Source organism: Apteryx mantelli, chromosome 6, assembly GCF_036417845.1.
Source record: "Apteryx mantelli isolate bAptMan1 chromosome 6, bAptMan1.hap1, whole genome shotgun sequence".
Lineage (NCBI taxonomy): Eukaryota > Metazoa > Chordata > Aves > Apterygiformes > Apterygidae > Apteryx > Apteryx mantelli.
In genome coordinates this window covers 26,221,761-26,236,240 of record NC_089983.1, presented here as the reverse complement: position 1 = coordinate 26,236,240, position 14,480 = coordinate 26,221,761, and the positions used below count along the sequence as shown (strand labels likewise).

General features: G+C 40.7%; 1 protein-coding gene across 2 annotated transcripts in view; it reads right to left on the bottom strand.

Annotated features, from left to right (window-relative positions):
• OLA1 (Obg like ATPase 1) overlaps positions 1–11,936 on the bottom strand; it is a 111,698-nt gene extending 99,762 nt beyond the window's left edge. Inside the window, exons 1-6 of one of the 2 annotated variants that reach the window (XM_067299042.1) lie at positions 11,788–11,936; positions 11,180–11,280; positions 9,091–9,234; positions 8,369–8,437; positions 5,690–5,711; positions 4,390–4,418 (exon numbers count right to left, since the gene is read on the bottom strand). In XM_067299042.1, coding sequence (XP_067155143.1) covers positions 4,390–4,418; positions 5,690–5,711; positions 8,369–8,437; positions 9,091–9,234; positions 11,180–11,280 — 365 coding nt within the window. In that variant the 5' untranslated portion in view covers positions 11,788–11,936. The remainder of the gene's footprint in view (positions 1–4,389; positions 4,419–5,689; positions 5,712–8,368; positions 8,438–9,090; positions 9,235–11,179; positions 11,281–11,787) is intronic. The other variant, XM_067299043.1, reaches the window with a different exon arrangement.
• Between the last annotated feature and the right edge of the window lie 2,544 nt (positions 11,937–14,480).

The following is a 14,480-nucleotide window of genomic DNA, read 5'->3' as shown; positions in this document are numbered from 1 at the left end:
GAATCCAGTAACTAGAAATTTTTGGCTCTCACTGCATCATTTGAAGTTTTGCTTCTGCTCTGGTAGTTCTAGATTAGTTTGCTCCATGAGCAAGTTTTTGCTACAACTTACAGCTTCTTTGGATTTAGCTAGCAGCATTATTTTTCTCTTCCTGCCTGAAACCCATTTCTCATTTTAGCAGAACGAGCTCCACACAGTAGGCTGCTGCCCAATATTTCTATTACAAAATAAACAAACAAAAAACCAAACAGGAAACTACCCTTCTTGTCTTATCCTTGTGCCTGGTAATGCAGCTCTGGCCCAGAAGGAAAAAGCTGTAGTAAAGGAAATGATTGATATATATATATATATATATATATATATATATATATATATCGTTATCTCTGTTCAGAACAACAGGTGGAACTAGACAACAGTTCCCAAAGCTTTTTAGAGCTACCCCATTTCCATTAAACTGCAGATAACACAACCTATGTAGTTTAATAGTAGCAGACTCACAGACCCACTTAAAATGAACTCCCTAGTTTGGGAAAAGACAATCCAGCACAAGCTATCCTAGTATGTCACATTAGTATTTCTGGAAGGATGACAACCTCAAATCAAGAGCTGTTATCCTGTTTTTGTTTTCAATCTTGCTCCCGCACTTCAAGAAAAACAATTTTTCAAACTAATTTCACAATACAAGATCTGGACAAAATCTTTTTCCTTACCAAGGTGAAGTTCAAAGCATCACTGAACTTGTCAGGTGCAACGAATTAGGAACTTAATGACATTTCATGTCATTAACACCTTTGTGATGCGCTTACAAACAAGAAAGAATACAACACAATACTCGGAGTGAATTTAGAAAATATGCAAGAAGATATTTACAAAATAGCATGAGCTACTTAAATCAAGGTCACATAACATGTTGGCTTTTAGCTTTAAACTTCACTAGGCCTATGAAAACAAGGGCGCACCCTTGGAAACACTGCAATGTCATGTGGTGTAACTTAATGCTGTTTAATGCAGTAGAGAGAACAGGAATATAAATACACTCCAAAGTAAACTAACTTTGAAAGCTTTATATTTTTATTCCACTATAGCGTTCTTGGCAAATTCTATCAATAAAATATTCTTTCTAGTTACCAGTACACAAATTCAGATGGAAACAGCAAGTCAGTATTTTTAAGCTTAATGCACTACAAAGAATAGTGCACATTCTGAAGACAGAATCAAATTAATAACTCCATTAATGCACTAACCCTAATAATTCTTTTCACTGTGACACAGGACTGCAGAGCTAATGCATACCTCAAAAGAAACAGCAACAACTTGCCAGTTTAGTATTTGTCAAAAAGCAAGGAATTCTAACACTTCTAAGTCACCAGCAATATAGAAAAATGCCACTTTTTAAAGCATTGTCATTTTAAACTATGTTAAGAAAAACAAAGGTGGCACTAGAAACGTTCTCTTTTTATGCTCCCCTCTAATCACTCCAGTATGATTAACTTCCTGGCCAGCCATCACAAGAATTCACACTTTCACTACAAAGATGCCACGTTACAGTAAGGCAGATACCTTCATATGCAGATAGGTCACTCTATCACCAGAATCAACCTTATTTGCTAGACAATGGATGCAACGCCCCAGCATATTTATTTCACAATTGACTAATATAAGCAAGAGACCTTTGAAAACTTGGTATCCGGCTTTCCAGGATGTTTTCTCATCTTCATTTTGGGTATCACAAAGCTAACACTCCAAGCAAAGTAACATCATCATCATTGTTGGCAGCCACAGTTTTCTATGCCTAAGTCTCTTTATTTCATCATAGAAAGATGAACACAGAGAAAAAGGCATAAAACTATTCAGAATTACCTATGCTCTCAAGTACAAAAAGTAAATATTACAAAATTAAGTAAACAGAAAACACTGCAAAGAAAAGAAGTTCTTTATATAGGAAGTGCATTTTAGTTCTTTTAAATGCAGAAAACTCAACTGGATTGTTCTCCCCCCCCCCTTTAAATAGATTAATTTCCATTTCTTAAGATTCGTTAGTCAGCATTAGCATAATGTCACTGAGCCTCAAATGATCATCAGGAACAGGTGGCATCAACTGATCATTTGTACAAATCAATGCAATACCAGTCTACCATAAAGTATGTCACAGTAATTTATAATTTGAAATGGATTACTAAATCCAGACCTAGCTCTGTATTTTAGGCACAAGTATAATCCTTGAAAAAGTATTTCTTCACCACTTAGAAATACAGTATTTTTGTGTCAGCACACTATCTTCATTGTACAAGCTACTGTGCAACCAAGAATGCAAGATGCACTGGGCCAAAGAAAGTACAATTTTGTAGCCTAATGGTTAGGGTATTTATTCAGGAACAAGAACCTTAGCTTCTCATCCCCGCTCCAAAGGTTTATGCATTTTACACGGAAATTTTTTTCTCACCAACTTTGTTTTCCTTTTTTTATCCAAAGCAGAGTTATTTAAACAGGCAAGATGAGGAGTTTCTTTACCACAAAAGCTGTGTTTTCAGTACAGCAGTAGTTTAGGACAGTCTCTCAGGAAAGGTTTCCCACACCCTAAGCAAGCTTTACTTTCTAATCCAAGGCATAAAGAGATTCAAGGGACCACCACTTTCTTCCACTGCTTTTTAAAACTAGTGTTCCCTGCTCAGCATTTGAAATAAAAGTTAAGGAGACTGACAGTGTAACCTGAGCAAATCATAGTCACTTAAAGGGCTGCAAGGAAGTACCATCTCCTCAGCATTTCATATTAAGTAGCATATACCCAAGTCTAAATTCCCCAAAATCAGACATGCCAGTGCCCAGGCACCTGCTTCCACAGTTACCTTCTTTCACAAAGATGATCCTATACACGCAAATACAGTATATGCACAATAAATTGCAAGTACATTTGTTCCAAAATTGGGGGGAGGGGGGGAAGGGCATACATTTCTTTCTCAATTTCCACAAGTAATTGTTCAGTACAACTATTTGTTTAGTTAAGTAACCTTGCCTGCAGCATACACCTAGCGCACTGACCTCAGATTGAAGCATTATAATCAAAAGTCTATTTCTCTCCCTGGGCTTTTCATTCTTCTAGATTTCTGCAGCCTTTTTTTTCCAATATGAACAATAGCTCTGTAATTTCTCTGTAGCATTTATTATGGTTTACTGAAATCTCACATCCCCCAGCAGACACTGGAAGCCCATCTGAAAGCTTCAACTAAGTTCAAAATACAGCAGTTTTCCAGTAAGCCAGGCTGAATAATCCTTGTAACACTCTTGCTTTGCACTTATTTCTTGAGCAGTTCTCTCAAACATTTCTCTTGATTCAAATTCTATCTGATCTTGGGTCCCACATACCAAAAAAGGCCAAATCGCTCTATAAGTGGCCATACCAGTTCTTCAGTTTTAGGAAAGTGTACAGCTCCCCCTTCCTCTTTGGTAAAAGCCAAATGTGTTACTCATCTCCTGGTTCCAGCACAGGTTCTTCTGCCTTAAAGCTTTTATTTGAAATCTGTTAGCAGACAGAAACCTTTCTTCATCCCTTCACAAGATTTTATATACTTCAAGCAGGAGTTGCCTGTTAAGACTTCACAAATTGCATGAAATAAAAGGTGCATTTATTTTGTGAGTTATTAGTCATACTCACAGCCAAGTAAGGAAAAAGTTAATTGCCATTTTTAGCAACATAAAAAGAGAATTGATTTATATTATGACTGCTTCTTAGAAAGCCATTCAATTCTGAGTCTTTCCTCACCACTATTTTTGGCTTGGCTCCAGACTTCAGTCTCTCCTCCTTTCAGGAGATAGTACACCCTACTACTGCTTCTGCAGTCTACCTTGCAAACAATTTAGACTGATGGAAGCAAAAGATCCCACAGAGTAATTAAAGGACTCTCCTTCCGAAAAACTGGGTACTGCATTCTGTGCACCCCTGGTCATTTCTATGCAGCAAGAACTTCATGAGAACTATTTTCTCCATGGTGCTGACAAATAAGGCTTGAATCCAATAGCACATGAAACAGAAATGAAAAGGTTGGTAATTAAATTTCATTTATGTGAGCTATAAAAAGGTAAAAGACTCTATGCGAATTGAGACACATATTCAGTTGTACTATGCATATTAGATACCTATATTCTTAAGCTACTCAGTTTTTACAGCAACAAAATACATCTAAAAGAATTAAGTCTGCCTTCTCCCACCAGGAGAAAAGATAGCTTGAGTTACCACTACTTAAGGTCTTTCATTCACTGCCGGAATATTCACTTGTAATGCCAGAACACAAGCATCATGTACAAGCTCATTTACACTGGCCCAGGAACTAAAGAGTAATCAAATGCAATAACACTAAAGAAAGAAGTGCACTAATAACAGGATATACTTGCCAGTTGTCAATTTTTAGGCCAGAAATTTTCTGTAAAAAAAAAAAAGAGATTCAGATGCTGATACACCAGTGTTACATCCAGTTAAGTTATTCATGTTTCAGTATGAAATTACAGGTGAAGTTTTAATTTACACAAATGCCATCTTCAAACCTAGAGTAAGGTTTTTCAGAATACCCCCATACAATGTCATTCAGAATCCCACTGCTGATTTAGTTTCTAAGAAGCAATTTTAGAAAGCTTCATTCCAAACCTTCCTAGTGACTGATCATCATTTTTACTTAAACTTTATCAAGTAACCTAAGCACATTATCATACAATAAATTTAAGAGAAATTTTATTTAATATTACACAGACCTTTTATGACCTAGACAACAGTGAAGTCACTGCTCAAATTTAGTTCAGTAACCACCACCTGAGCACTCAATGTTACTGAATGCATGAATTTTAACAATTTACAATGCAATAGAATGAACCAAAGCAATTTGTTGACGAAAAGGACAGAGCCACTGAACTATGCTGGAGAGCGGTAGAACTGAAGAGGGATAGTTGCACCTTATATATTATTCCCCTGTGACATAACTAGGATTGCTTTAAAATTTTAAGTTTGGAAAGGACATCAAAGATAGATTAAAAACAGTCCAAGTGAAACATTTGTGTTCACAATAAGCATTGTATTTTGTGAAAAAGTAGGTACAAGACAATGCATCTGCTTACAGGTGCAAACAAATTGGGAGTTAAACTGATATTGTTAACTTGAAAAAGGATGGACCAAACCACAGTCAGGAATGAGTAAAATGTAAGTAATTTGACTTGATTTTAATGAAAGCAGGAAGCAGAAACCTAGACTTTAAATCTCTTTTTGTTTTGAATGTGTTTTCATACAGGTTAATTCTTATCAGTCAATACAGCCCTTCAGTTTTAACTATTTGCAATTAAAATATGGCTTAGACTAACTGACATTGTTTCTACCTGAATGTTTCTTCTAGTTTATCATATAGTGTAAATAAAGAAGAAAGAATCAAAATAATTGGGGGGTGGGGGGGCGCACAGACAATAACAAAACAAAACAGTTTTTTTTCCACTCAAAACCATTCTGAAGCCCCAAGCCCAGTATGATCACTGGGGCACATTTACTGGTCAGGCATAGCACTCTACAACTGTGGTAGCAGGCAGAATCCTACAGCCAAGCACTGCAAGGTGGATATACTCAGAGGCTTTCAAGTTATTTGCAAGCTAGGACACAAATCATTCGGTCCTCAGGTCAGCATTTTGACGTATTTATACTAGAAAACAGTTTTACCTTTAAGTTGATTAAGCAGCATCTTAATGAAATTGGGAACAAAAAATGTACAAAAATAGTTTTATTAAAACTTTTAAGTTACTGTAATTTCTTTAGGTGTGCTACACACAAAGTTCCTTTTCTTGTTTAAGAAACCCACCACTTCTAAACACAAGATGTCCCAATTAAATATATTAACTGCAGTTAACAGATCAATTTTTTCTGGCTTTCAAGTCCTAATTTTCAAGGCAGGAACTACCTGCAGAGATGAAAAGCACCTCTTTTCCATTTTAGAATTAGTAGACCTCATCCTCTCCTACATGTAGTAGATTGATAGATCAGGAAAAAATATATATATTGCTGCTTTAGTTCCTGCCCAAGTGAACTAGTCCAAAGAAAAGTTTCAGTTTAGCAATTGGAATATAATTCAATCCATCTTTGTCTGAAAATACTCATATTGGGGGAAGAGGGAAAGGAGGAGAACAAAATAAAAAGCAAACAGCCTTTCCTTTCTAAAAAGCTAATGCTGACATAATGTAAGCAAATAAGAGTTTTCACTGAGCATTGCATAAAATTTAAAAGAAACAAACTAGTACTTTAACCATTTAATTAATTTAAATTAGTAACAGAATATAAACTAAAATCTTAACATAAATTCAGATTTTTTTAAAATATTAAGCTCTCTGTGTCTCCTCTCCCCCCCCCCCCACTTCCCCCAATTTTATTCACACCAGAAAGCAAGCAGTAGGCAACATTAAAGCTTAAGGAGACTTGTTCACCTAGTTCATTTGGCAGCAACATAACCTATAACAGCTTTTTCTAGTAGGTTTTGGATCCCACCTTCTGCATACAGTTAATATCACTGAACTAATTTATTGTAAACAGTCATAAACATCATCCATTGCTGCAGAAGGAAGGAAGCACAGGTTACAAGTTCAGGCAGCGTACCTTAGTCTATGAGGTACAGCTTTACCTTCATGTGAAAGTTGTTGATTTCACTCACAAGCACTTAAATTCTCAATTAGGTAATACCAGCCAGCTTTCCGTGCGAGCTAGCAAATAACTGTACACAGTCCCATCCAAGGTGATGCTTCCTTCTTGTGGAGACGGGAATAGATCTTCAAGCAACAAATGCTACCTGAAGAACAGTTCCCACTTTACGGTCCATCTCTCCGTAGCAGCAGCAGTCTCGGCTCAGTGGGACAGACCCAGGCCCTCTCTTCCCTTCCCTTCCCTCACCCACAGCAGGCCGGCAGGAACAGGCAGGCGAGTTTAACACATCCACTACTGCTCCGAAAAGGTGCTATTCACACTGAGTGAAGAGACTCTCGGGAATGTTGGACCCTGCCCTTCAAGACTGTATCACTTTGGCCTGTCATGTGTTATTTTAGTTATGACACAGGCCTTTCATTTTTTTCTACCATACTGAAGTTCTGTCATGACTAAGAAGTTGTAACGTATGGGAAATAAAAACCTGAATGCTTTAGATTTTACAAGACAAAAACTTGAGGCCAAAAGGACAGACAAGAGTCTAATTAAAAGAGAACTCACCATGTTTATACAGAATTTCTACATGCAGAGATTGATTACTTTAACCAGCCCAAACACAAGTAGAAAATTAATACAGAATGTATTACATAGAGAACAAAATCCAGACTATTCAAGAGAAATTAAATAAATTACAATTCAGTTATATATCTTCATGACCATAGCCTTTTTTTCCTGAGTTATTCTCAACCAGATAAGCATTGACAGTCCAAGAACTGTTATCTCTATCTACTATGCTACTGAGTTATTATTGCTTTATTACTGTTATACCGAAATATTAAAAAGATATAAACAGAATAACTGAACTGTAAAATTCATAGGAGCTACACCTACCCACTAATCCCCATATCCATTGATTTTTAAGTAACAGACACTTTCATAAAAAACAAATCAGAAGTCTGTTCAAATGAAAGCTGATTTATTATTTATATCCAGCTTATTATCCAGTAACAGTAGTCAGTAATATTTATGGGTGATTTATTTCCCCCCCCCAGAGAGCACACGAAAGTATTTGCAATTTTAGCATTCCTTGTAAGGATAGATGACAACATAGGAGGGGAAAAATGGAGCTGCTAATTTCTTTGTCACTTCAACTATTAATTTTAGAAGTAGCCAGTCACAGCTAAACACGAGAACAAAAAGAAACTGTTTACATGGCCACAGCACTGATAACACTACAATTTAGAACAGATTTGTTAAGATAACAAAATTTGAAAGCCATGTCATTATTTCTGCACAGTCAAGAGCCCAGAAGTTTTGTCTAAAATTCAGCGGAGCTTTATTTTATTAACTAGTACAGTAACAAGTATGCTCAATACTCATTTGAAAAGGAAGAATAAGGTTACTTGTTATAACAACCCACCTAAACAAACAGCTCCATATTAATACATTTTCCAGTATTTAAAAAAAGCACACACAAACTACAGATAGCAGCAACTTGTTTTGGACCTGAAAATTAAGCTAACAAATAGATTTGTGGTCAGTAGTTAAACAATCCTTTTTAACTCTGTGTGTGATCTGGCTCTAAAATTGACACCCAAGAGTTGAACAAAAACAGGCACGCATGCTAATTTGTTCTACAATTTATATACTTCACTTTATTCGGAATTTGTCTGAAAGTAACTGCAAACTGAAATTTCAATTAACAAGTACCTATTTTGGTTTCTTGATTTCTGAAAGCATCTTAAGTTTTGCTCTTCAAGCAGACATCCAATTCCCACACTGAACAGAGAGTAGATTATGGAAATAGTCAATAGCAGAAAGCAATGATATGACAAAATTGATACACTCATAGAATAAGGAAGAACAAGCAGAGACAGATCAAAGGAGTATCATTGAATATATCAGGTAACAAATAGCAAAGCCTATAAAAAGGAGAGAAAAAGCCATGGGGAAAAAAAGCTGTCCATAAAGCTTACTGCCCAAAGATTGAGGCTGAACAGAATTTAAGTTGACAGATGTTTGTCTGGCTACTTAGAGCATATATAGCATTCTGAACAACATAAAACAGGATGAAAGTTTAACAAATGAGTGTCCTCGCTGCACAAGTTACATATATCCATTACTGCTCATTTTCCAAGTTTCTTCAGATGATCCTCCAAATCACCTGGGAGTCACTAGCTTCAAAGACAGAACACCAAGCAATGAATGGTGCTAAGCAATGACTAGATTCCTAATACTTATACCACAATGATCATATGAAAAAAAGAAAGGTACATTCCAGGTGGTTATATGCATCACTTCATATTCAAAAAGAAACTTCAGTAGAAGCTAATTAAAGACATTATATTTACATTAAATATTACAAAAACTTTGGGCTCAGTAATACTACTTCAACTGATTAACAGAAGGAAAACGTTAAGAACTTGAGTTACCTTGGAGGTTTGTGGTACTGGCATAGAAAGTCAAATCTGTCATCTGGCACAGGTACTCGACTCTCATTTGGATCAATAGTACAGAAAGGAAAGTTTTCTGCCGCCGCTTGACTCTTTGTTAAGACATTGAAAAATGTGGATTTCCTATAAAAAAAATACATACCTTCTTAAGTAAGTTCCAGTAAGAAGCATTTAGAAGCAATGGATTAAAATGCATCTTATCCCAACCCAAATGCAAGACCGAACTCTCCCTTTCCTCTATGGGCAGTAAGCAGTACCACTTTTTTTTTTTTTTTTTTTTTTTTTAAGTACAAAACATTTGCAAACACACATACTGAGCAACCTACTGAAACTTAAAAAAAGCTGATGTTTACCTCTTTCTGCCCTAAGTGACTACATTGCACATTTCAGTCAGCAAAGAGGTTTAAGTTAAAAGCAAAGCACAGATCCACTAGCGACTACTCATTTGCCTTAAGTGCAAAGTAAAAAACTAATAAGGAAGCCTGGCATTCAACTTATTTTGAGTGAACTAGTTTTCAGAGAAAAATTAGAATCTGAAAACTCACCAGCCCTTTCTACAACTATATTGTTTCTTCAGTGTTATTTAGGAATTAAAATAATTACAGTATATAAGCAATAAAAGTCAACAAGAGATACAGTTCTATCTTACCAGACATTTTTCATCATGCATGTTAAACACCAATGAAAGAACCACAAGTGGCATCAGAAAAAAAAAGAACATTTTCACTTAAACCAAGTAGCAGATTATTTTGTTAGTTTGCATTTAATTAAAAAAGGCAATTCTTGAGTTAAGAAAGTTCTTAATCAAGTCCTGAATTTTCTAACAACAACATTCTGTTTTATTTCTTCAGTTTCACATAACTGCTTGGCCACTAGAAAAAAACCTGAAGGTTGCCCTGCATACAGCCAACATACTCAACAGTCAGTCACAGTTTTCTTTGAAAGCTGTAACATCCATCAACAGTCTAAAAAAGATACTGCTTTTTTCATATGAAAACCATGAACCTATGACTGTTAGAAATAACTGCCAATGTTATTTTTCCGCATTTACTTCACATGTTAGACAATGTTATTGCTAATTACTTTCTTTCTGCTGTACAGCTTTCCTAGGCTATAAAAAATAAAATAGACAATAATGAGAAGATAAGACAGCAGTCCTTATGCCTCAGACAGGTTCAAAGAGTTCCTTCTGAGGTTATTTTTAGAAGAAAAAGGACTAAGTTTTAAGTAGGCAGAGCTCTCAAAAAGCTGTCAGAATGTTCACCAAAATTTAAAAACTGATAACAGTACTTAATAAAGTGCTTTTTTGACTTCAGTAAAGAAGGAAAAGCAAATGTATTTTCTGTAATTTTAAAGTTATTTCCCCCTTTTCCTCCAGTTTTCCAGTGTGCGTGGTACAAGGATTTAAAGTTTGAGAACACCAAGAAATTTTTTTTAATAAATATGATGCATAAGTTATTACCAATCATTTCACATAGGCATACCCCAGGTTTTATTAACCTGTATAAGTGTCTGGTATATAGCCCCTTTGAAGAGCCATAAAGAACTACAGATGAGAAGCGTGACAGTGAACTACTATTCGTCTTCCTATCCTCTATCTCCCAAGCTGTAACTTAAATTGATTTTTTCAGGAACTCTCAGAAAGTTTCAAGAAGGGAAGTCCCTTCCACTGCTAATGACAACTGTGGTATCATTAACCCCTCCCCTCCCCGTGCATATAGTCTTCTCCAAAAATAAAATAGAAAGGCCTAATATTTTATAATGTTCAACCACTATTAAAACAAGATTTTCATTTTCACTATCATTCTGTGCAGACGCTTAGATAACACCTTTGCAGCACTCTAGCGTTTCACATTCTTCCACCTATAAGTAGTTCAAGCTAAAAACCCAAGTCCGTCACTGAACAAAGAGAGTTTATGCCCCGTTTCGGTGCGTACCTGGGCACCGACACCCTAACCTGGCACTAAGCCCGGCTGGAGGAGCCGCTCACACCAGGGCCGGGCCGGGCCGGCGCGGGGCCAAGGCCGCCCGCAGCCCCGGGCGGCGGCAGAGCCCCTCCACCACCTACCCGACGTTTGGCAGCCCGACGATCCCGATCTTCAGGGACGTCCCAAATCTTCCGATAATCGGGTGCGACTTAACCCCATCACCTCCCTTTTTCGGGGGCATCTGAAACCACAGAGCAGAGCACGTTAACGCCGCCGGGCGAGCCCCCTTCCTTCCTCCCGCCCGGCCCGGCAGCTCCGCCGCGCCCCGACCGCGCCGCCGCCCCCCCGGCCGAAGGGGCCCCCAGTACCGCCCGGGAGCCGCGGCGGCCGGGCCGGGCCGAGCCGGTGCCGGGGCCCCGGCCGCAGTCCGGAGCGGCCGAGCCGGAACCGCCCGCTCCCCCCCGAGGCGCGGCTGAAACGCGCACGCACCGGCGCCACGGCGCGGCCCGCAGGCAGCGGCGGCCCCAGCCGCCCCCGCCCCCGCCTCGGCGCCGCCCGGCCCCAGCGCCCGGCGGCCCCCCGCCGCCGCGGCCCTGCCGCCGCGCCGCGGGCCTCCCCGCCGCGCCGCAACCCAGCGGAGCAGCGGGCGGGCGGGCGCCGCCCCGCTCAGCCGAGACCCCCGCGGGAAGGAAGGAAGGAAGAAAGGAAGGAAGGAAGAAAGGAAGGAGCGGGCGGGCGGGCAGTTCACCTTGCGGGACGCGCCGCCGCCGCCGCCGCCGGGCCCCTCGCACGCGGACACGCCGCCCCGCCGCAGCCGCCGGCGGAACAGGCGGGGCCGCGGCCTCCCATTGGCCAGGGCCGCCGCGGGGGGAAAGGTCGCGCCGGGAGGGAGGTGGCGGGCGCGGGGGGCGGGGGCGAAGCCTCGCGCTCGCGCGGGCGCGGCGCGGCGGAGGGGGCGGCGGGAGGCGGGGGCGGCGCCGGGCGGGAGGCGGAGGCCGGGGCCGGGGCCGGGCGCCCGCCCGCCGCCACGTCTCGCGACGCGCGTCTTCTCCACGCCCATCGGCGCCCGCCCGACCCCGGCCGAGGTCAGCGCCGGGTGGCGGCGCTGGGCGGCCCCGCGCGGGCAGGCTCGGGCCGGGGCCTCCCCGGGGCAGGCCCTGCGCCGAGGGGGGCTGCTCCGCGCGTCCCGCAGCGCTCCGGGCACGCTTCTGAGCGTCAGTGCTCGCCACTAGTGCGTCAGTCAGTAATCTCCCATTAATCCAGCATCGCCTTCTCTTGCTGAAAGCGAGTTGTGCATCATATTGACTATTTAAATATCTTCTACGTACTTGCATGGCCTGCATAACTCTAGTCCAAGTCCTCCCAGCTGCTGAGATCAGACCATCCGGTCTGTGGATGTCCAGACCGCAGTTCTCCCTTCTTAAACCTACTGTATCTGCTTTGCTACGAGAGCGCGGTTTAACGAGTTCCCGCAGAATTTCAGGATGGGCATTTTGCAGTGTGCCTTTGTTAAGTGTATTAAACTTCGAGCTTTTCTTGCATGTAAACCAGGGTGGGCTCCAGCTCTATGTGCTCGTTGGCATTACACAGCCTTTGTGCCTGTGTCCTGCCACGTGGCTGGACGGAGTTTGACTGAGAGAGCAGTTGTTGAAAGCCAACACCATTTTCAGTCTCTCGTATCTTGATTACTTTAGTGACCCTATGTCCTTCCAGGTTCTTTTCATTTGGATGGCTGCATTCTCCATGGAAACTTTTCGAAGCCCTTTTATGTTTTCAAAGCTGTGTACTTAGGCTGCCCCAGCTGCTTAAGGTGTTTTCAAGGTGATACCATCTATGACAGATGAGACACAACGAGCCTGTACTTGCACATTTCTCATCACTGGCACAAGAAGATGAAATCTTAACTTGGGTTGGCTAACCCAGCTTTGGCTAATTCATAGGACAGTGGTACAGAACAAGGGTTGCCACAAGTACAAAGTAAAAAATGGAAAGTTTTGCACATTCAGACTTCATAGTAACCTAAAATAGCAACTTACAAGCTGGCTTAAGCTTGCAAGGATGCCAGTGGGATCATCTAAAATTTTCTACTTAGTAATTCATGAAAAGTAAAAAGACCTTTCTGAAGCTTTTGGGCTTAAAAGAACTTCTGTGTCGTATCCAGTAATTATTCTAAAAGCATTCATGGTTATAGACATCCCTAATCTAATACAGTGTCTCTAATCTTGATGGTATCAAAGATCATCATAAAAAAAGCCATTAACATTATTCAAATACATTACAATCAAATGTAATTGCATTTACTTAATAAATTAAAAAGCATATGTAACAAACTCATTTACTATAAATCAACCAGCAATAGCAACATATACCAATTTAAAAAAAGAACATACACAGATGAGTCTTACCCATCTAGAGGAAAGATGACTGCACCACAAGATGTACACAAATCCTATAATTTTGTCCACATTTAAACATAGATGTTTAGTGCTTCTTTCATCAAGAATAAATTACTATTTTACCTCCTTGGCTAAAAAAAAATAAAAATAATTACATCCGTCTCAATACAAACATACAAAAAGAGAAGCGATAACTGATTCTGATGTTTATCTTTTCCCATCAGTTATGATTTGGACAGACAGCAAAAGCTGTTACCAAGAGTCAAAGTTTTAGCCGAAGCGCCCAGTTTCTCCGGGGGCTCCTGGCTGGCTCTGTGCTGCTCCGTCCCTCCGGGGTGGCCGGCAGCCGTTGGGCTCCCGAGCTTCCATGGCAGTCGGGATGGCTGGTGGTGGCCTGGGCAGGGAGCGCTGAGGAGACCTCGGGGCTCCTTGGAAAGAGAAGGAAACAGTCCAAAAAAAAAAAAAAAAATCAGACACACAGGAACATCTCCGCGAAAATGTGCCCTCTGATGAAATGAGGCAAAGAAATGGGATGGGGAGAAAAAAAAGGGGGGGGGGCACTAAGTCACTAAGTGGCTGAGGTGCAAAACCAGACTGAGGAATCCACTTGAAAAAGATGGATCCTTCCAGGATTCAGTACCACCTCCTGTGCTATGAGTGCGCAGGGCCTTCACGGGCTAGCAGCCTGGCTCCTGACTACAAGTAACAAAAATCATTTAGTTTTTAATTTTTCAGCTGTTCTGTGTAATCTTTTCTCTGAGGAATGATTCCCTCAGTAAGAAGGGATGGTTCCCTTCCTACTTGCACAGGCTGTGACACCATGTGGGAATAAGCCACGAACAGGATAGGCAGGAAGACTGCAACCCTGAGCACAGGTGCAATCAGCTGTCATGGTTTATTCTATACAGATCCTAAAGGTTGTTATTTAGTCCCTTTCTGTCAGGAATCCAAGGTACTTTACAAAAGTGAATGTTTGCATCCTTTCTGTACTGAAAACAGACTTGAGGAAAAGTAATTTCCTCTCTCAGGCACAGTGAATCAGTGA